Raw genomic sequence first — 22633 nt, 5'->3', positions numbered from 1 at the left:
TACTTTTAGGAACACTTCCTGACTTTTATACTCCATTCCCTTTGAAATAAAGGCCACATTCCATTTGCCTTCCTTATTATCCACTGAAATGGATGCTAACTTTTTGTGATTTTTTTTTCAAATTAATTTCTGGGATTGAATCAGCATTAATTGCCCTTCCCTAATTGCCAAAAGGACAGTTCAGAGTTATCCACATTGCTGTGGGTCTGGAGTTACATGTAGGCCCAGCCCAGGTCAGGACAGCCGTTTCCTTCCCTGGAGGACATTAGTGAACCGGATGGGTTTTTCCGACAATAGATGATGACTCTCAATTCCAGATTGTTATTGATATCAAGTTCCACCACCTACCATGGCAGGGTTTGAACCTAGGTGCCCAAAACATTACCTCTGTCCCTGGATTAATAGTTCAGCAAAAATACCACAAAATTCAGGCAATGAGAACTCTCAAATCCCTCTGTTTCATAATTTTCTGCAGTCATTTGCTATTTAAGTAATATTCAGCTCCTCTATCTATTCTCCCAAAATGCATAACCTCACATTATCCCACATTATAGTCCAATAGCCAAGTGTTAGTCAAATCACTTCGCCTGAGCAGCCATCAATTACCAGTTTTCCTGCATGATATCAGTCTTGTGACCAACAGTCTTGTGTCATCTGTAAATGTCTTTTTCATTTCCCTTATAATTGTGACCAAAACATTAATATAGAGTTCAGCAAGTAGGGGACTTTGTAATGAATCCAGTGGAAACAGCTGCTCATTTGCAGAAATACTTGTCAATCATTCAATGTTGTGTCTGGGTCACCACATTCTCCTGCATCCCATGGGCTTGTACTGTTTTTTAAAAATCTGCCATTTGGGATCTTGTCGATATCCATGCAGATTGCAGCAATCATACTCTTCTCATCAATCTTTCTCTAAAAATTCAATCAAGTTAATCGGGCACAATCTTCAATTAACAAATCCAAGCTGAATGTCCCTGATTATTCCATGCCTTTCAAAGTGACAGTTTACCCAATCATTTAGAAATGATTCCAATAATTTAAACAGTAATTAGAGGATGACAAGGAAAATTTGGCTAATTGGATCTAGAATTGGCTGAGTGGCAGGAAACAGAGGGTGATGGTCGCAGGATGTTTTTGTGACTGGAAGCCTGTGTCCAGTGGATTCTGCAGGGATCAGTGTTAGGGCCCTTTTGGTTTAGATTACCAAGTTAGACTTGAGTGTAGGAAGGTTGATCAGTAACTTCACAGATGATACAAAAATTGGGAAAATAGTAAATAGTGAGGAGCATTACAGAAGTATATAGACGGGTTGATCAGATGGGCTGATCACTCAAAGGGCTTTCAATCTAGATACGTGAGAGATGAGGCACTTGGGCAGAGCAAACAAGACAAGGGAATACATGATGAATGTTCGGACCCTGGGAAGCACCAAGGATCAGGGGGACCTTGTGAGCATGTCCATCAGTCATGTAAGGTAGCATGACAGTAGATGAAATAGTTAAAATGACATATAGTATATTTGCCTCTACTAGTTGTGGCACTGAGTTCAAGGGCAGGGGGTGATGCTGGAACTATATCAAATATTGGTTATATCACAGTGAGAACATTGTGTGTTGTTCTGGAATCCATTCAAAGAGGAATATGATGGCAAGAGGGCAGAGAAAATTTCCCAGGATGTTGCTCAGGGCTGGGAAGTTTCAGTTACAAAGTGAGATTGGACAGACTGTTTTGCTTGGAGCAGCAGACACTAAGGTGGACATGATTGAGATGTAGAAAACGATAAGGGGCATAAACAGGAAGAAACCTTTCCCTTTTGTGCAGGGACCAATGGCCAGGAGGCATAGGTTTAAGGTAAGGGACAGCATGTTCAGAGGGGATGATTAGATTAGATTACTTATAGGTGGAAACAGGCCCTTCAGCCCAAAAGGTCCACAACGACCCATCGAAGCGCAACCCACCCAGACCCATTCCCCTATATTTACCCCTTCACCCAACACTATGGACAATTTAGCATGACCAATTCACCTAACCTGCACATTTTTGGATTGTGGGAGGAAACCACAATCGGAGGGTCAGTGCAACTCCACACAGAGAGTCGTCTGAGGCAGGAATTGAACCCGGGTCTCTAGCGCTGTGAAGCAACAGTGCTAACCACTGTGCCACTGTGCCGGGATGTGAGAGAACCTTTTCACCAGAGGATGGTGGGAATCTGGAACTCACTGCTTTGAGATAGAAACCCTCATAACATTTAAGAAGTATTTAGATGTGCATTTGCGATGCCAAGGAATACAAGACAATGCAATGAAATTAGAATAGTTAGGTGGTTGTTTCTGACTGGCCAAAATGCAATGGGCTGAAGGGCCTTTTTCTGTGCTGTAGCCCTCTTTAACTCCAGAACTACTTACCAGCACTGAGCAGTCCCTCAGGACTGTCCTCCGACAGTGCCCACTCCCTCAGCACTAACCCTCCGACAGTGCGGCACTCCCTCAGCACTGACCATCCGACAGTGCGGAACTCCCTCAGCACTGACCATCCGACAGTGCGGAACTCCCTCAGCACTGACCCTCCGACAGTGTGGCACTCCCTCAGCACTGACCCTCCGACAGTGCGGAACTCCCTCAGCACTAACCCTCCGACAGTGCGGAACTCCCTCAGCACTAACCCTCCGACAGTGCGGAACTCCCTCAGCACTGACCATCCGACAGTGCGGCACTCCCTCAGCACTGACCATCCGACAGTGCGGAACTCCCTCAGCACTGACCCTCCGACAGTGTGGCACTCCCTCAGCACTGACCCTCCGACAGTGCGGAACTCCCTCAGCACTAACCCTCCGACAGTGCGGAACTCCCTCAGCACTAACCCTCCGACAGTGCGGAACTCCCTCAGCACTGACCCTCCGACAGTGCGGAACTCCCTCAGCACTAACCCTCCGACAGTGCGGAACTCCCTCAGCACTGACCATCCGACAGTGCGGCACTCCCTCAGCACTGACCCTCCGACAGTGCAGAACTCCCTCAGCACTAACCCTCCGACAGTGCGGAACTCCCTCAGTAATGATCCTCCAACATTGCAGTGCTTCCTGAATACTGCATTGGGATTTTAGTGTGAATTATGCCTTCACATCCCATGGTGGTGAGGCAGAGAACAGGATCCTGACTCTGGCAATTTTTGTTTTGAGAAAGGTGAGCACCATCTGGATGGGTCTGAGAACAGAAAGACAAACCTGATTGGTAGCTGCAACTTCAGGAGGGCATTTTAAATGGAGGGGCCATGAGGAGGGAAATTCATTGGTGGGGACTAAGAAACTAAAGACATGCCTGTCCCTTTAAAATACAATTAACACTCGGCAGCCAAGTGCAAATTAAAAGGAAAAATTCAGAATCAGCAGATTGCAGCAAGAGTCCGTCAGAATTAGGCGGCAGCACTCTCTTTATTACAAGCCATAAAGCTCTAATTTCTTCACAAGCCACCTCGCTAATTACACAGCCAGCGCACTCATTTTATTTTATTACTCGAATTAACAGGAAGTTCAAACCGTGTAAAGCTATTAAGATGTGTGATTAAGCCACATTCAATTAGTTTCTACAAACAATTTAATTGATGTTGCAGATAGGAATTAACAGAAGGTGAACGTGTGAATTACTCGGCTGTCGGAGAGCAATTCAGCCTCCAGTGGCCCCGCGTCAACAATCTCACCAAAAACACAAGCCTCTGTTCAAAACTACACTTGATTAGAACCATCAGCAATCTCACGTTTCAGGGATATTCCCTTCCTCTAATCTAAGTTAGGGAGGCAAATTTACAAAAAAAGTGGGATGGTGGCAGTTTCAAGAAAGAGTATATCAGCCTGAGATAGAGACAGAGTATCACAGTTGCAGTGACATTAGAGTCTTGTGTGAGAAGAGAGAATCAGCTTGTCTGTGTGTGTGTGTGTGTTTGAGAGAGAGAGTCAGAGTCTCAGCATGTGTGGGTGTGTGACAGTCTGCATGTGGGAATGTGGATGGGTGTTTTTGCAGGTGTATGTGAGGGAGTCCTCATGTGTGCATGCCTGTGTGTGTTTTTGAATTGCACAATTTGGCTGTACAGAAAGAGGCCCTTCAGCCCAGTTTTGGCACTGCTCATCAAACATCCATCTATTTGAATCTGATTTTCTAACACGTGGCCCATAGCCTTGCATACGTTGCTATTTCAGGTTCAGGAACAGTTTCTTCCCTGCCATTACTGGACTGATGGACTCTGTAACTTCAAAAAATGTTGATCATGTTAATGTTGATCTGGCTTTGTGTGCCTCCTGTGCAGTGTAATCTGTGCGCCTCACTGTCTAAGCACCCTATGTATGTCCTTGCTTACTAAGATCTGCGTACTGTTCTCACACAGAACTGTTCACTGTACTTAGGTACACGTGACGATAATAAATCAAATAAAATCAAATCAAGCGCTCATCGAAATATTTCTGAAATGTCTCTTTCTCTCGTTATTCTCTAGCCTCTAATCTACTGACAAAATATCTTTGCATTTTCCTTCCTCTTACCCACCTGTGCTTTTTCATATTCTCTTTTCATTCTTCTAATTACTTTTTAAGTGACTTTCTGCTCTTTCCATATTCCTCTAATGCATTTGTTTTATTATCTAACCCTCTCCGTCTCCTGGCATCCAGGGCTCTCTCGCCTTGTTGGTGGCTCTTTTCACCTTTTACAGAAACAGGTTGCCCCTGCATTCTCACTATTGCCCTTTTGAATGAGTTCCAATGCTCTGGTTTTCCTGCAATTCATAGAGTAATAGAGATGTACAGCATGGAAATGCTTTGGTCTGCCTGAGACCTGTTGGTCTTCCAGAACAAGGAGCTGACCTCAATTGAGTGTTGCAGACTGGCACATTCCAAGGTCCAGGACTACGTGCTGAGGGACGCACTAAAGTTTGGGGCAACTGCTGCCAAGACCCAGTGGGGAAAGACCACCGTCTAAGATCTTTCTACTGAAGTTAAGTGGGGGTCCATTCAGTTATCAGACCTCACCGGTGCCTCATAGATTTGTAAACATAGTCTTGTACAAGCAAGAAATGCCTTTTAGATTAGATTAGATTAGATTAGATTAGATTAGATTACTTACAGTGTGGAAACAGGCCCTTCAGCCCAACAAGTCCACACCGACCCGCCGAAGCGTAACCCACCCATTCCCGCACATTTACCCCTTTACCTAACACAACAGGCAATTTAGCATGGCCAATTCACCTGACCTGCACATCTTTGGACATTTTTTGGCCTTTGCTTTGGTTGTTAGATACAGTTGAACTCCAGTGTTTGTTTGTTTTTTCATAAGCGAATGTACAACCGCTTTAGTGACTATGTATGTATATAAAAACTATTGAATGAATAAAGTATATTTTTGAAGTTAAAAAAGAAAGTGTGTGGGTAGATAGGTGTGTGTTTGTTCGTGTGGCTGAGGGTATTTTTGAGGGTGTAATGTGAATGTTACTTGGTTGGGTATGTGTGTGGCAGGGTGGGTTTGTGGGTGAGAGAATGTTTCTAATCACTCACCACAGGTAAGCATCACTGTTTGTCTCGCATTTATTGCCCATCCCTAGTTGGCCTTTGAGAAGGTGGTGGTGAGCTACCTTCCTGAACTGCTGCAGTCCATGTTGACCCATAATGCCCACAGGGAAGGAGTTCCACAATTTTGAGCCAGTGACAGTGAGAGAATGGGGATACATTTCCAAGTCAGGATAGTGAGTGACTTCACAGAATCCCTACAGCATGGAAACAGGCCCTTCTTTGGCCCAACAAGTCCACACCGACCCTCCGAAGAGTAACCCATCCAGACCCATTCCCTTACCCTATTACTTTACATTTACCTCTGACTAATGCACCTAACCCACACATCTCTGAACACTATTGGCAATTTAGCATGGTCAATTAATCTAACTTGCACATGTTTGGATTGTGGGAAGGAACCGGAGCCCCCAGAGGAAACCCACGCAAACAAGGGGAGAATTTGCAAGTTCCACACAGATAGTTGCCCGAGGCTGGAATCGAACTCAGGTCCCTAGTTCTGTGAGGCAGCAGCGTTAACCACTGAGCCACCGACCTGACGTGGAGGGGGACTTGCAGGGTGTGATGTTCCCCTGTATCTGCTTTGTCCTTCCAGATGGAAGTAGTTGTGGGTTTGGAAGAAGCTGTCTGAGGATCTTTGATGAATTCCTGTGGTGTATCTTGTAAATGGTACACACTGCTGCCACTGAGAGTCTGTGGTGGAGGAAGTGGATGCCTGTGGATGCAGTGCCACTCAAGTAGGCAGCTTTGTCCTAGATGGTATTAAGTTTCTTGAGTGTTGTTGGAGCTGGACCCATCCAGCCAAGAGGGCAGGATTCCATCACATTCCTGACTTGTGTCTTGTAGATGGTGGAGAAAGTGAGGTCTGCAGATGCTGGAGATCAGAGCTGAAAATGTGTTGCTGGAAAAGCACAGCAGGTCAGGCAGCATCCAGGGAACAGGAGAATCGACGTTTCGGGCATAAGCCCTTCTTCAGGAATGAGGAAAGTTTGTCCAGCAGGCTAAGATAAAAGGTAGGGAGGAGGGACTTGGGGGAGGGGCATCGGAAATGTGATAGGTGGAAGGAGGTCAAGGTGAGGGTGATAGGTCAGACTGGGGTGGGGTCGGAGAGGTCAGGAAGAAGATTGCAGGTTAGGAAGGCGGTGCTGAATTTGATGGATTTGACTGAGACAAGGTGGGGGGGAGGGGAAATGAGGAAACTGGTGAAATCCGAGTTCATCCCTTGTGGTTGGAGGAAGAACGCCTCATCTTCCGCCTAGGAACCCTCCAACTACAAGGGATGAACTCAGATTTCACCAGTTTCCTCATTTCCCCTCCCCCCCACCTTGTCTCAGTCAAATCCATCAAATTCAGCACCGCCTTCCTAACCTGCAATCTTCTTCCTGACCTCTCCGACCCCACCCCAGTCTGACCTATCACCCTCACCTTGACCTCCTTCCACCTATCACATTTCCGACGCCCCTCCCCCAAGTCCCTCCTCCCTACCTTTTATCTTAGCCTGCTGGACAAACTTTCCTCATTCCTGAAGAAGGGCTTATGCCCGAAACATCGATTCTCCTGTTCCCTGGATGCTGCCTGACCTGCTGTGCTTTTCCAGCAACACATTTTCAGCTCTTGTAGATGGTGGACAGGCTTTAAGTAATCAGGAAGTGAATTACTTGCCTCAGGATTCCTTGCCTCTCATTTGCTTTTGTAGCCTTTGTATTTAGAAAGCAGGTCAGTTTGAGTTTCTGGACAATGATAGCCCCAAGGAGGTTGATAGGGATTCAGTGATGGTAATACATTGAATACCAAGGGACAATGGTTATGGTCATTGTCTGGCATTTGTGTGACACGAATGTTACTTGCCACTTGTCAGCCCAAGCCTGGATATTATCCAGATCCTATTGCATTTGAACATGGACTCCTTCACTACCTGAAGGATCGTGAATGGTGCAAACATCTGTGAACGTCCACACTTCGGAACTTATGATGGATGAAGTAGTTGAAGATGGTTGAGCCTAGGACACTACCTTGAGGAACTCCTGTAGAAATGACCTGGAGCTGAGATAATTGATGGATCAATGGTTACCCACTGATTCTTTTGCTAGGATTCCCTGATGCCACACTCAGTCAAATATTGCCTTGATGTCAAAGGCTGTTACTCTCAACTCGCCTTATCACTTGTGTGTGTGTGTGTGTTTGCACTTGTGGGTAGGTAGGCCTGGTGTGTGTGTGTGTGTGTGTGTGTGTGTGTGTGTGTGTGTGTGTGTGTGTGTGTGTGTGTGTGTGTGTGTGTGTGTGTGTGTGTGTGTGTGTGTGTGTGTGTATGAGACAGACAAAGAGGGGGTGGGCTCTGAGTGCTTGAGTGGTGTCTGTGTATGGGACTATGGGTGTGATTGTGTTGGTGGGTCAACGTGTGTAGGTCTGTGTGTATGGGTGTGGGGGCTGAATATGGGTGTGGGGGGGTGTGGATGTATCTGAGAGGAAGAGACTGCAGGAGAATGGACAGGTGAAGGGGGCTGAATGGATGAGGGAGGTTGGAAAGGAACATGAGTGAGTGAGAGAGGAAGGTGGGGCGAGAGGAAGAGGCCTGGAAAAGAAGACAGGGTGGGTGTGAGATGTAGAGGGAACAAGCAAGGGAGTGTTAGTAAGAGAGGGTGGATAACAGGTGTATTGAGTAAACATGAACTGCAGAATCATATAGGATGGAAAAGGCCCTTCAGCCCATAGAATCTGAACTACCAAGCGTATGGTAAATTACCCTAGTCTTGCTTTACTGTCTAGGTCCATAGCCTTGAATGGTATGAGTATAACGGCTGGTTTCCCTCTGTGTCTCTCTCTCTCTCTCTCAAAAATAAGGGGATCACCGGACAGTGATCAGGAACAGGAACCATGGCTGATTTCCCCCCCTTCTCTCTCTAACCCAGGGATCACTTGACAGTAATCAGGAAGAAGATTGCTAAGCAATTCTGACCAGAGTCCTCACTGCACTGGCTACTGCAACAGTTTACTGATCGACATTCAAGTGCAACACTTCACAACAAAATATCGCATTCCTCATCTGAAGGATTTTTCAGCACTGACTTGTCTTTGAGTGGCCAGAACACTGCAATAAATCATTTGCTTTAAGTAATTCAAAAAGTATTAGGAAGCTCATCATGCATGCAATAAAATATAAAATAATAATTTATTGTCTATTAATTTCTATTTCTGTAGAACCACTGCTAATGACCATGAGGATTTAATGCTGTTTTTATAACCTCAACAGCACATTTAGATACATGAAAATGAGGCAGTCATATGGAGACACAGCACTTAGAACAGGCAAGTACTCCAACTTCAGTACCCAGCCAGGAGATTCAAAATAAAACAGCCTCATGGGCTGAACAGTGATGAACTCAGAGCAACCCAGGGGCAGTACATGGACAATTCAAAGATTATAGACTGGACATCCTGGATAATGCAGGACAAAATAAATAAAGGAGTAAAGAAAGGAGTGACTGATTACAAATTACATGTTACATGACTGGGAGAGAAGAGGGCACTGTTGGACAAAGAATACAAACAGCTGGCACCAACATAGCAATGCACACTGCAGAGTCCATGGATCTAAACAAGACTTTTAAAACAGAGTGACACTGAGGTCAGCCACATTAAACACAGAGTGACACTGAGCTCAGCCACATTAAACACAGAGTGACACTGAGCTCACCCATGTTAAACACAGAGTGACCCATGGAAGTAAAGAAAATAGGTGTAGGAGTAGGCTATTCGGCCCTTTGAGCCTGCTCTGCCAGTCGATATGCTGATGGTGATCATCCAACTCAGTCCCCTGTTCCTGCTTTCTCCCCCATACCCTGCGATCCCTCCAGCCCTAGGAACTGTATCTAACTCCTTCTTGAAAACATTCAATATTTTGGGCAAAACCACTTTCTATAATAGAGAATTCCACAGGCTCCCCACACTCCGGGTGAAGATATTTCTCCTCAACTCGGTCCTAAAAGGCCTAACCTATATCCTTAGACTGTGACCCCCTGGGCCTGGTCTCCCTGGTTATAGGGAGCATCCTTCTTATATTTTCCCTATCTAGTACTGCTAGAAATTTGTAGGTCCATAATAAACCATCCCCCGCCACCCCAATCTTCTAAACTCCAGTGCATATAGTCCTACCTGATCCAGTCTCTCTTCAAAGGCTGTTCACACAGTACAGTGGAACAGCACAGGAACAGGCTCTTTAGCCCACTTTTCCTGTGCCAACCATGATACCAACCCAAACTAATCCCATCTGTCTGCATTTGGTCCATATCACTGTTCACGTGTCTGTCTAAATGCCTCTAAAATGTCCCAGGCATCTACCATCATCTGTGTAAAACAATTTCCTCGCACATCTCCTTTAAACCTTCCCCCTCTCACCTTAAACCTATGCCCCTAATTCTATATATGACAGTTCATTGATTTAATGTCTTTGCTGAGAATTTATAGTGATTGATAGAACTGAGTGGCTTGCTTGGCCATTTCAGAAGGTAGCTGAGAGTCAGCTACATCGCTGTGGGTCTGGAGTCACATAAAAGATATTTGTGAGCCAGATGGGTTTTTCTGACAATCTATAATGGTTTCACTGTCATCAGTAGATTCTTTATTCCACACCAGAGTGACACTGAGATCTCTCTCTCTCACACACTCACGCACATCCGAGAGTGATGCTGAGCTCAGACACACTCACACTGAAGGGAGACTGAGATCAAAGAGACAGAGACACCACTCCCCACCCCCCTCAAGTGATGCTGAGATCAGACACACATCACAGTGATAATGATCTGGACAGCAGTTGGTATGCAGAGTTATCACACTTACTTAATATCACAGAACACAAAGAATGTCTGATGCAAACAGAAAGTGAAATGAAGTACCAGAAGGCATTTGTTCTCCAGAACTTATCACATTCCTGGCCAAGCTGTTCTCGTCCAGCTATAACTATGCCATCTACCTGACATTGTGGAAAATTGCCCAGTTATGTTCTGTGCACAAAAAAACCAGGACTAATCCAAACACACAGACATAGAAGCTAGGAGCAGAAGTAGGCCATTCAGCCCATCAAACCTGATCCACCATTCAATATAATCATGGCTGATCTAGCTCAATGACCTAATCCCACCTTCCCCGATACCCTTGATCCCTTTAGCCACACCAGCGAAATCTATCTCCTTGTTGAAAACATATATTTTGAATGGTCAATCTGGCCAATTACTATCCCATCAATTTCCTCTTGATCATCAGTAAAGTGATGGAAACTATCATCGACAGTGCTATCAAGCAGCACCCGCTCCTGCTCAGTGACACACAGTTTGAGTTTTGCCGGTGCTACTCAGTTCCTGATCTCATTCCAGCCTTGGTTCAAACATTGACAAAAGAGCTGAATTCCAGAGGGGAGATAAGACTAACAGCCTTGACATCTCGGCTACGTTTGACCAACGGTGGCATCAAGAGGCTTGCGCAACACTGGAATCAATGGGAACACTCTCCACTGGTCCTGGTGTTGGACTTGAATCCAGAGCTTACTAATTCAGAACGAGAGTTTTACTGTGAAGCCGAATAGACAATCATCACATTTGTACAATTGTTAGGTGCAGTCAGCTGGTCATTATGACAGAAATTAATAAATGATTTGTAAATTGTATTTTAAACTTTAATGCAATTATTTTTCTCGCTGTGAGTCCTACTTCACCAAGTATAGCAATAATCTTGGATAATTAACTCTCTCCCAGAATCATCAAGTCGTTACTGCACAGTGGGAGGCCTTTCAGCCCATCAAGTCCATGTCAACCTTACACAGAGCAGTCAAGACAGTTTCATTTCTCCTTCAATTCCCGCAGCCCTACACATTTGTAGCCATTAAGCCTGTTCAATCTCTGTCAAATCATAGATCATCTCCACCCTCATAGGCTGCCAGCAGCACAGTGCTACTGTGTCCTCACATTTTCCTCACAATCCCCTTCCACCCCACCCCGTGTCCTGTCCAAAACCTTCAATCTGTGACTCCTAGATTATTTACCATCAGCTGACAGGAACAGCTTTCCTTTGTCTACCTTTTCAAGACTGATCATAATCTTGTAGACCTTGACAGATCTCCTTGGCTCGAAAGTAAAAAACATCAGCTTTTTTAACTGAACCATGTAACTAAATTCAATTATCCCTGGATCAATTCTGGTGAAATGCCCTCTATACCTTCTTAAAGCCCGATGACGATAACTGTGTACACCACTCCATCTGTGGCCTTTTCTTAAAATATTCATTCCTAGGATGTGAGTATTGCTGACTGGTCCACCATTTATGACACCATCCTTAATTGCCCATTGAGGGTATAGTGGTGAGTTGCCTTCTTGAACCACTGCAGTCCATGTGATGTCGGTAAACCCATAATGCTCTCAAGGGGGGACTTCTAGGATATTGACCCAGCAATAATGACGGAATGGTGATGTATTTCCAAGTCAGGATGGGGAGTGGCTTGGAGGGGAACTTGCAGGGGATGGTGTTCCCATGTATTTGCTGCCCTTGTCCTTCGAGATGGAAGTGGTCATAAGTTTGGAAGGTGCTATCCAAGGATCTTTGTGAATCTCTTGTATATTATACACACTGCAGCTACTGAGCATCGGTGGTGGAGGGAGTGAATGTTTGTGGACGTGGTGCCAATCAAACAGGCTGCTTTGTCCTGGATGGTGTCAGGCTTCTTGAGTGTTATAGGGGCTGCACTCATCCCTGCAGTATTCCATCACACTCTTGACTTCTGCCTTAGATGATGGACAGGCTTTGGGGAGTCAGGAAATGAATTATTCCTAGTCTCTGACCTGCACTTATAGCCACTATGTTCATACCCCTGAGAAGGGATATGAAAAAAGTAGTCAGTGACAGCAGAAATCACAAAACTAACAGGAACAGCTTAGAAAAATGCAAAAACAACACAGATCCTGTTGAATGGGAAAGATAGAAAGACCAGCAAAAGGACCACAAAGAGATTATAAGAGCTACTAAAAGGGATTATGAAAGGAAACATACCAGGGACATCAAATTCAGTAAGAAGGCATGTTATAGTTACATAAAGGAAAAGTGGTTGCTGAGGAGCAATGTTGGCCTACTAAAGACTGAAATTGGGGATCCTGTCAATAACAATGGGGAAAAGGCAGACATACTGAATAATTACCTTGCCTCAATATTTACAGTAGAAATGCAAAATAGCTTGCCAGAAGTCGCAAGTAAATTAATAATGGATCGGGGACAGAGACTGAATGAAATTAACATACGTTAAACATCAATAATGAGGAAATTACTGGAATTAATGAGTAATAAATTCCCAGGGTTTAAACAGTTTCCATGTTAAAGGAAGTATGGGAGCACATTGTCAACGTCCTAACTATAATCTTTCAGAGTTCCCTACATTCAGAAGTCATCTCTATGGATTGGATAATTGCACGTATGCCTCTGCTTTTTAAGAAGGGTGGGAGAGGAAAACCAGGGAATTACAGACCAGTTAACCAAACATCTATGGCAGAGAAATTGTTGGAGTCTATAATTAAGGATGTACTAACTGAACACATTGATTCACTTAATCAGGAAGAGAACCATGAATTCATGATAGGTAGGTCATGCTTGACTAACGTCACTGAATCTTTTGAAGAGCTCGCTATGGAAATGGACAGAGGAATGTCTATGGATGCTGTTTATAAAGACTTCCATAGGCTGTCAGGGTTGACATGGCTGGGAAATAGGTTGAGTGATAGGCAACAGAAAGTAGGGATAATGGGTAGGTACTCAAACTGGCAGCATGTGACCAGTGCTGTCCCACACAGATCTGAGTTAGGGCCTCAATTATTGACATTATTTGTTAATGATTGTAGAATGGCACAGAAAGTCATATATCCAATTTGTTGATGTCACAAAGTTAGGCGACATTGTAGACAGCAAAAACATAGTATAAAATTACAAAGAGACTTAGACTAGATGAATGAGCAAAACTCTGACAGATGGAGTTCAATGGAAGCCAGTATGAGGTTATCCATCATTTTGGACTGAAAGCATAGATCAGTGTATTTTGTAGATGGTATGAAGTTAAACACAGTGGATGTTCAGAGACTTGGAAGTCCAGGTGCTTTTTTGCATGCCTCCCACCCCAGTTATACTTTCTTCCACCCTCTTCTATCAGGCAGATACAGAAGCATTAAAACACATATCAACAGATTCAAGAGCAGCTTCTTCCCTGCTGTTATCAATTTTGTAAACAACCTTTCATACGTTAGAGTTGATCTTTCCCTGCATTTTCTCTGTAGCTGCAACACTATATTTTGCATTCTGTTCTATTACCCCTGATGTACTGACAGAAGGTATTATTTGCCTGGATAGCAGGCAAAACAATACTTTTCAGTGTATCTCGGTACGTGACAATAACAAATCAAGTCAAATCAATTCAAAATGCCACCAACAGGTGCAGAAAATAATCAAGGAAACTAATGAAATGCTGGGTTTTAAAACTAGAAGACAGGAGTATAGGGATACAGAAGTTATACAGCAGCTATATAAAATCATGATTAGGTGCTAATTGGAGAACAGTGAGCAGATCTGAGCAACACACCTTTGGGAAGATATACTGGCCTTGGAGGGAGCAAAAATTAGATTGACAAGAAATATACCTGGTCTTCAGGAGTGAAGTTACAAAGAAAGATCATACATATTAGGACTGTTTTCTCTAGAATTAAGGAGGTTAAGGGATGATTGGATTGACGTTTTCAAGATAATTAACAAAAAATGACAGGGTAGATAAAAGTAAACTTTTCTAGAATTAAGGGACATGGTCTAAATGTTAAGGCCAGACCGTTCAGGAGTGATGTTAGGAAGCACTTCTACACACAAACGGTGGAAGAGGTTTGGAACTCTCTTCTACAAAGGGCTGTTGATGCTGGATTAGTTGTTAGTTTTCAACTGGAGATAGATAATGTTTTCATTAAGCAACGGTATTAAAAGGCAGATACATGTAGTTAGGCCAACTATTAGCCATGATCTCATTGAACGATGTAACACGCTCAAGAGGTTGAATAGCCTATTCCAGTGTAGAAAGTGAGGACTGCAGATGCTGGAGATCAGAGTCAGTGTCAAAGTCTCTTCTAACTACTCCTGTTCCTAGGTATGGCTATGATATAGAGGAGCCGGTGTTGGACTGAGATGGACAAAGTTAACAATCAGTCTAGATTAGAGTGGTGCTGGAAAAGCACAGCAGGTCAGGCAGCATCTGAGCAGCAGGAAAATCGATGTTTAGGACAAAAGCCCTTCATCAGGAATGAAGGGCTTTTGCTCAAAACGTAGATTTTCCTGCTGCTCAGATGCTGCCTGACCTGCTGTGCTTTTCCAGCACCACTCTAATCTAGATTCTGATTTCCAGCATCTGCAGTCCTCACTTTTTCCAAAGTTAAAAAATCACATAACACCAGGTTATAATCCAACAGGTTTATTTGGAAGCACTAGCTTTCGTAGCGATGCTTCTTCATCAGGTAGCTATGGAACAGGATCACTAAAAAGTCACAACAAAGAAACGAAACTGCAAGAACAACCTGACATTGACCTTGAAAAAGGTCAATGGCAAAAGCACAAACAACCGTGCAAAGTCCTCCTCATGAACATCTGGGGGAGATTGGGAGAGCTGTCTCACAGACTAGTCAAGCAACAGCCCAACATAGTCATTCTTATGGAATCATACCTTACAGATAACACGCCAGACACGACCATTACCATCCTAAGATAAGTCCTGTTCCACCTGCAGGACAGACCCAGCAGAGGTGGTGGCACAGTGGGATACAGCTGGGAGAGAGTTTCCCTGGGAGTCCTTCACATTGACGCGGACTCCATGAGGTCTCATGGTTTCAGGTTAAACATGAGCAAGGAAACATCTTACTGGTTACCACGTACCGTCCTCCTTCGGCTGATGAATCAGTATCCTCCATATTAAACAACACTTGGAGGAAGCACAGGGGGTGGCAAGAGCACAAAATGGATTCTGGGTGGGAGATTTCAATGTTCACCACCAAGAGTGGCTCGGCAGCAGCATTACTGATCGAGCTGGTCGGATCCTGAAGGATATAACGGCCAGACTGGGTCTGCAGCAGGGGGTAAAAGTACCAACAAGTGGAAAAAACATTCTTGACCTCATCCTTTCTAATCTTCCGGCTGCAGAAGCATCTGTCCATGACAGTATCGGTAAAAGTGACCACCTCACTGTCCTTGTGGAGACAAAGTCTCGCCTTCACATTGAGAAGTACCCCCACCGTGTTGTGTGGCACTATCACTATGCTAAATGGGATAGACTTTGAACCGATCTAGCAGCTCAACACTGGGTGTCCGTGATGCACTGTGGACCATTAACAGAAGCAGAACTGGACTCCAGCACAATCTGTAACCTCATGGCCCAGCATATCCCCCATTCAACCATTACCATCAAGTCAGGGGATCAACCCTGGTTCAATGGAGAGTGCAGAAGGGCATGCCAAGAGCAGCACCAGGCATATCTAAAAATGAGATGTCAACCTGGTGAAGACACCAAATAGGACTACTTGCCAAACGGCATAAACAGCAAGAGATAGACAGAGCTAAACGATCCCACAACCAAAGGATCAGATCTAAGCTCTGCAGTCCTTCCACACCCAGTTGTGAATGGTGGTGGATAATTCAACAACTCAATGGAGGAGAAGACTCTACAAATATCCCCATCCTCAATGATGGAGGAGCCCAGCACATCAGTGCAAAAGATAAGGCTGAAATATTTGCAGTAACCTTCAGTCAGAAATGCCAAGTGGATGATCCATCTCGGGCTCCTCCAGTGGTCCCCCGCATCACAGATACAGTCTCCAGACAATTCGATTCACTCCATGTGATGTCAAGGAATGGCTGGAGGCACTGCAAAAGCAATAGGGCCTGATAACATTCCCGCAATAGTACTGAAGACGTGTGCTTCAGAACTTGCTGCTCCCCTAGTCAAGCTGTTTCAGTACAGTTACAACACTGGCAACTACCCGACAATGTGGGAAATTTCCCAGGTATGTCCTGTACACAAAAAGCAGGACAAATCCAACCTGGCCAATTACTGCCCAGTCTCCTCTCCATCATCAGTAACGTGATGGAAGGGTCATCAACAGCGCTATCAAGCAGCACCCGCTCAGCAACACCCTGCTCAGTGACATCCAGTTTGGGTTTCACCAGAGGTCACTCAGCTCCTGATCTCAGTACAGCCTTGGTTTAAACATGGACAAAACAGCTGAATACTAGAGGTGAAATGAGAGTGACAGCCCTTGACATCAAGGTCGCATTTGACCAGGTATGGCATCAAGGAGTCCTAGCAAAACTGGAATTAATGGGTATCACGGGACAAACACTCTGCAGGTTAGAGTCATATCTGGCACAAAAGAAGATGGTTGTGATTGTGGAGAGTTAATCATCTCAGCTCCAGGACATCTCTGCAGGAGTCCCTCAGGGTAGTGTCCCAGGCCCAACAATCTTTAGCTGCTTCATCAATGGCCTTTCCTCCATCCTAAAGTCAGAAGTGGAGATGTTCGCCGATGATTGCAGTGTTTGGCACAATCATGATTCCTTAGATACTGAAGCAATCCGTGCTCAAATGCAACAAGATCTGGACAATATCCAGACTTGGGTTGACAAATGGCAAGCAACATTCGAACCACACAAATGACAGACAATGACCATCACCAATAAAAGACACTCTAACCACCGTCCCTTGACATTCAACAGTATTAACATCACTGAATTCGCCACTGCCAGCATCCACGGGGTTATCATTGACCAGAAACTCAACTGGACTCACCACATAAACACAGTGGCTACAAGAGCAGGTCAGAGATTAGGGACAGTGCGGTGAGTTACTCACCTCCTGACACCCCAAAGCCTGTCCACCATCTACAAGGTACAAGTCAGGAATGTGATGGAATACTCCCCACTTGCCTGGATGTGGGCAGCTCCAGCAACACTCAAGAAGCGTGACACCATCCAGGACAAAGCAACCTGCTTATTGGCACCACATCTACAAACATTCAATCCCTCCACCACCGGCGCTCAGTAGCAGCAGTGTGTACTATCTACAAGATGCACTGCAGAAATTCAACAAAGGTCTTTAGACAGCAGCTTCCAAACCCAAGACCACTTCCACCTAGAAGGACAAGGGTAGCAGGTACTTGGGAACACCACATGCGGCAAATTCCCCTCCAAGGCACTCATCACCCTAAGTTGGAAATATAATGCCGTTCCTTCACAGTTGTTGGGTCAAAATCTTGGAATTCCCTCCCTATCGGCATTGTGGGTCAACCAACAGCACATGGTCTGCAGCAATTCAAGAAGGCAGCTCACCACCACCTTCTCAAGGGCAAACAGGGATGGGCTATCAATACTGGCCAGCCAGTGACTCTCAAGGCCCACAAATGAATAATAAAAAAAATCAGACACAGAATTTATAGCAAAAGATTACAGTATCAGGCAACTGAAATGATATATTGAACAAACCTAGATTGCTGTTAAGTCTTTTGTCTTTTAGAATGGGCTGCAGGTTTCGGTTCATTAATATGTAAATCCCAGAACTTCTTTTAAGTCACATTCACGAGATAACTTAAGGTTTTATTAAAAAAGGTGATATTTCAGCTCAGACAATGCACTAAAGGTGTGAGGTTAGACTGGCTCCATTTCCAAAGTATGAATTTATAAAATATTACATTGACTGCCTGCAGATTGTGCACATTTTGAGAAAAATATAATGCATCTGCAAATATAATTCTGCAAATGCAAATTTACCCCACAGACTTTTTGTGTGTGTGTGTGCATGAGAGAGAGAGTGTGAATGTGTGCTGCATCCTCAGAGCTCACCCTCCCACCCTGCTTCATGTCTTCTGCAAACTTGGAGATATTACTTTTACTTTGCATATCCAAATCATTTAAATTGTGAACAGCTGGGGTCCAAGCATTGTTCACTGTAGTGCCTCATTAGTCACTTCCTGTCATTTGGGAAAAGACCTGTTTATTCCTACTCTTCGTTTCCTGTCTGCTAACCACTTCTCTCTCTCCACGTCAGTGCAAGACCCCAAATCTCATGTGCTTTAATTCTAGTTGCCAAACTCTTATGTAAGTCTTTATCAAAAACCTTCTGAAAGTCCATGTAAACCACATCCACTGATTCCCCATTACTGACTCCATTAGTTATACTCAAACAAAAATAAAAGTGCTTTTATGCAGAGCATTCATTGTCAGTTCAAGAATGTGGTCACATATTTAATAAGCTGAAATCAAATACTTACATGTAAACTGGGATGGTAGGTCAAAACACCATTATCACAGAGTGTCACATACTTCTTCTTCCATTCTTTGTTCAGTGACTTCCCACTCCTCTTCAACAGAATCCCCTAAAGGACAAAAACACAAAGTCAGAACTACATATTCCAACAGGAAGAGGAAACTTCATATTCTAAATGGATACACCAACAGACTTTCGGGGCTTGGCTGAATTTTCATGACAGATACATGAATCACATGATTACAGCAGAGCATTGCTCAAGGCTGTGGTAGCGTTTGCTGAGGTTTATTCTTTCATTTAGGGAGGAATGGGTTTTGCAGCTATCAAAAGTGTCTAATGTTTCAAACGCTAATATCTGTACAGAGTTTAACTGCATTGTCAACTACTATCAGTGATCTATGACAAGAGGAACAGTGTGAGTCAATACCAGTAATGATAGCAGTACAAAGTCTTTGGGACAGGGGATCTCAATCACAGTGCAGATGAACACCATGGCTCACTACTACTACTAATTAATGAAAACACTTTATCAAGCTACAGGCATGGAGGGAAGTGCACCAGCCAATTTGTGCAACAGAACCACACAAACAGAAATGAGGTGGAGGTGAAGGGTCAGCGGTATTGTTGCTGCACTAGGAACCCAGAGATTTGGGTAATGCTCTGGCAACACAGCTCAAATCACATCATGGCAAATGTGAAATTTAAAATGAAAAAAATAGCTGAAATTACAAAACTATGAAACCATTGTGAATTACTGAACTTTCATCGATTCTTGGAAGGAAGTCTGCCATCCTCACCATACTGCCACATTGGCAACACGCAACTCCAGACTTCCAGGAATGAAAAGGACTCTGAACTGCTCTCTGAAATAGCCTAGCAAGACACTCGATTTTATTAAATCACTGAAAAATCTCAAAAAAGGAATACAACAGGGCAAATAACCTGGCACTGGCCGAGATTCCAGAAATGATAATGACAAGCTCAACCCTATAAAGTACTCCTTATTTACATCTAGGGGCTAGTGCCAAAATTGGGAGAGCTGCCTCACACATTAGTCAATCAACAGTTTGACACAGTCATACTCACAGAATCATATCTTATAGACAATATCCCATACACGAATATCACCACCACCATCTCTTGGTATGGTCTGTCTCACTGGCACAGATGGTGGCAGAGTGATGTATGGTTGGGTGTAGAGAGGTGCACTGGGAATCTTCAACATTGACTACGTACACACGAGTAGCATCAAATGAAACATGGACAAGGACACATGCTGCTGATTACCATCACTCCCTCCCGCCTCAAAGCTTGTGAATAAATACGCCTCCCTGTTGAACACCATTAACAGGAAACATTATCATAGATATATCGAGATCTACAGAACAGATAACAGGGGGATTTCAATGTCCACTGTCAAGAGTGGCTCAGCAACAGCACTACTGATAGAGCTGGTCAGGTCCAAAAGGACATAGCGGAGGTGAGTTTGGGTTCCCAGCAGCTTCTGCATGGACAAGATGCTCATAGCGACAACTCATGGTTGCTGCAGCGAAGGTGAGTTTGGACCCAGTACATGACCCAATGGGATTAGCAGCATCAGCGTGGTGGGCCTAAAACAGACTCATGATGGCGACAGAGTTGAGTTTGGGCCAATGTAGTACTGGGGGTCATCAGTGGCATCTGCACTGGTGAGGCCCAGCGAGGGTTAATAGTGGCAAGAGCACAATGGAGATGAGATGGCACTGAAGAGTGGCAGCAATGCAGTGAAGGGGACATGTGCCTAGCAACAAGGGTCATCATGGAGGACTGTATAGACTGTAATAACATTTTTGTTATTTCTTTATTTTTCTGCCTTTATAGTCTATGTTTTGGTTTATTTTTGTTTTGATTTAGTATTGTTTTAGGATGGCGCTTGAGACTGGCAATACTATACAACACCTTTCAGTGTATTTTGTAACAAAATACATGTGATGATAAATAAATAAATCTAATCAAATCAAATCACTGCTCGACTGGGTCTGTGACAGGTGGCAAAAGAAAAACATATTTGATGTCATCCTCACCAATCTGCCAGCTGCAGATGCTTCCGTCCATGACAGTATAGGACAGAGTGACCACAGCATAGTCTGTGCGGAGACCAAGACCTGCCTTCACATTGAGAGTAACATCCATCGTTTTGTGTAGCATGATCACCGTGCCAAATGGGACTGACTTTCAACATATCTAGCAGCTCAACATTGGGTATCCATGAGGCGCTGTTGGCCATCAACAGCAGCAGAATTATACTCCAGCACAATCTGTCACTTCATGACCTGGCATATCCCCCATTCAACCATTACCATCAAGCCAGGGGATCAACCCTGGTACAATGGAGAGTGTAGGATGGCATGCCAGGAGCATACCTAAAAATGAGATATCAATCTGGTGAAGTTACCAAACAGCATCACTTGCTTGCCAAACAGCATAAGCAACAAGTGATGGACAGAGCTAAGTGATCCCACAACCAATGAACCAGATCTACTCTCTGCAGTTTTGCCACTTTCAGTCATGAATAGTGGTGGACAATTAAATAACTCACTGGAGAGGGAGAGTCTATAAGTATCCCTACCTTTAATGACAGAAGAACACAACACATCAGTGTAAAAGATAAGGCTGAAGCAGTCACAGAAATCTTCACACAGAGGTGCCAAGTAGATGATCTCCCTTGGTCTCCTCCATTGGTCCTCAGCATTACAGATACCAGTCTTCAGCCAATTCAATTCACTCCAGATGATATCAAGAAACAGTTGGAGGCACTGGATACTCCAAAGGCAATGGTCACTGACAGTACTTCTAGATGGAAGTCATCATGGGTTTGGAGTGTGCTGTCTGAGGAGCTTTGATGAATTTCTGCAGCGCATCTTGTAGATGGTACACACTGCTGCTACTGAGCATTGGAGATGGAGGGAGTGGATGCTTGTGGATATGGTGCCAATCGAGTGGGCTGCTTTGTCCTAGATGATGTCAAGCTTCTTGAGAGTTGTCGGAGCTACGTTCATCTGGGTAAGTGGGGAGTATTCCATCGTACTCCTGACTTGTGCCTTGTAGATGGTGGGACAGGCTTTGGGGAGTCAGGAGGTGAGTTACTCACTGCAGCATTCCTAGCCTCTGACCTGCATGTGTAGCCATTGTGTTTATATGGTGAGTCCAGTTGAGTTTCTGGTCAATGGCAACCCCAATAAATGTCAAGGTGTGGTGGTCAGATTGTCTTTACTGGACATGGTAACTGCCTTGCACTTGTATGACTTGCCATTTTTCAGCCCAAACCCAGATAAAATCCAGATCTTGTTGCATTTGGACACAGTCTGTTTCAATATCAGAGGAGTCATGAAAGGTGCTGAACATTGTGCAATCATCAGCGAACATTCCCACTTATGATCCTTTTTCTGTTTTCATTCATGGCACGTGTGGGTTGTTGGCTGGGCCAGCATGTCTTGCCCATCCCTAGTTTCTCTCACGAGGAGAGTGCTGAGCTGCCTGCTTGAATTGTTGCATAATAGAGGCAGGCTATTGATGAAGCGGCTGAAGACGTTTGGGACTAGGACACTGGCTGGAGGAACTCCTGCAGAGATGTCCTGGAGCTAAAATGAAACAACCACAAACATGTCCCTTGTGCTAGGTATGACTCCAATCCGTGGATAGTTTACCCCCTGATACCCACTGATTCCAGTTTTGCCAGGGCTTTTTGATGCCACATTCAGTTGAATGCAGTCTTGATGTCAAGGGTTGTC

The 22633-nt window shown here is 44.4% G+C and overlaps 1 protein-coding gene across 1 annotated transcript in view; it reads right to left on the bottom strand.

The window, feature by feature from the left end:
• agap3 (ArfGAP with GTPase domain, ankyrin repeat and PH domain 3) overlaps positions 1–22633 on the bottom strand; it is a 375300-nt gene that overhangs the window by 197389 nt on the left and 155278 nt on the right. The window contains exon 10 of the mRNA XM_043687548.2: positions 18868–18972. Coding sequence (XP_043543483.2) covers positions 18868–18972 — 105 coding nt within the window. The remainder of the gene's footprint in view (positions 1–18867; positions 18973–22633) is intronic.

This window comes from Chiloscyllium plagiosum, unplaced genomic scaffold (assembly GCF_037043375.1).
Source record: "Chiloscyllium plagiosum isolate Xiang-an unplaced genomic scaffold, Cpla_swu_hap1 HiC_scaffold_4, whole genome shotgun sequence".
NCBI classification, from domain to species: Eukaryota; Metazoa; Chordata; class Chondrichthyes; order Orectolobiformes; family Hemiscylliidae; genus Chiloscyllium; species Chiloscyllium plagiosum.
This window is presented reverse-complemented; position numbering and strand designations above follow the sequence as displayed.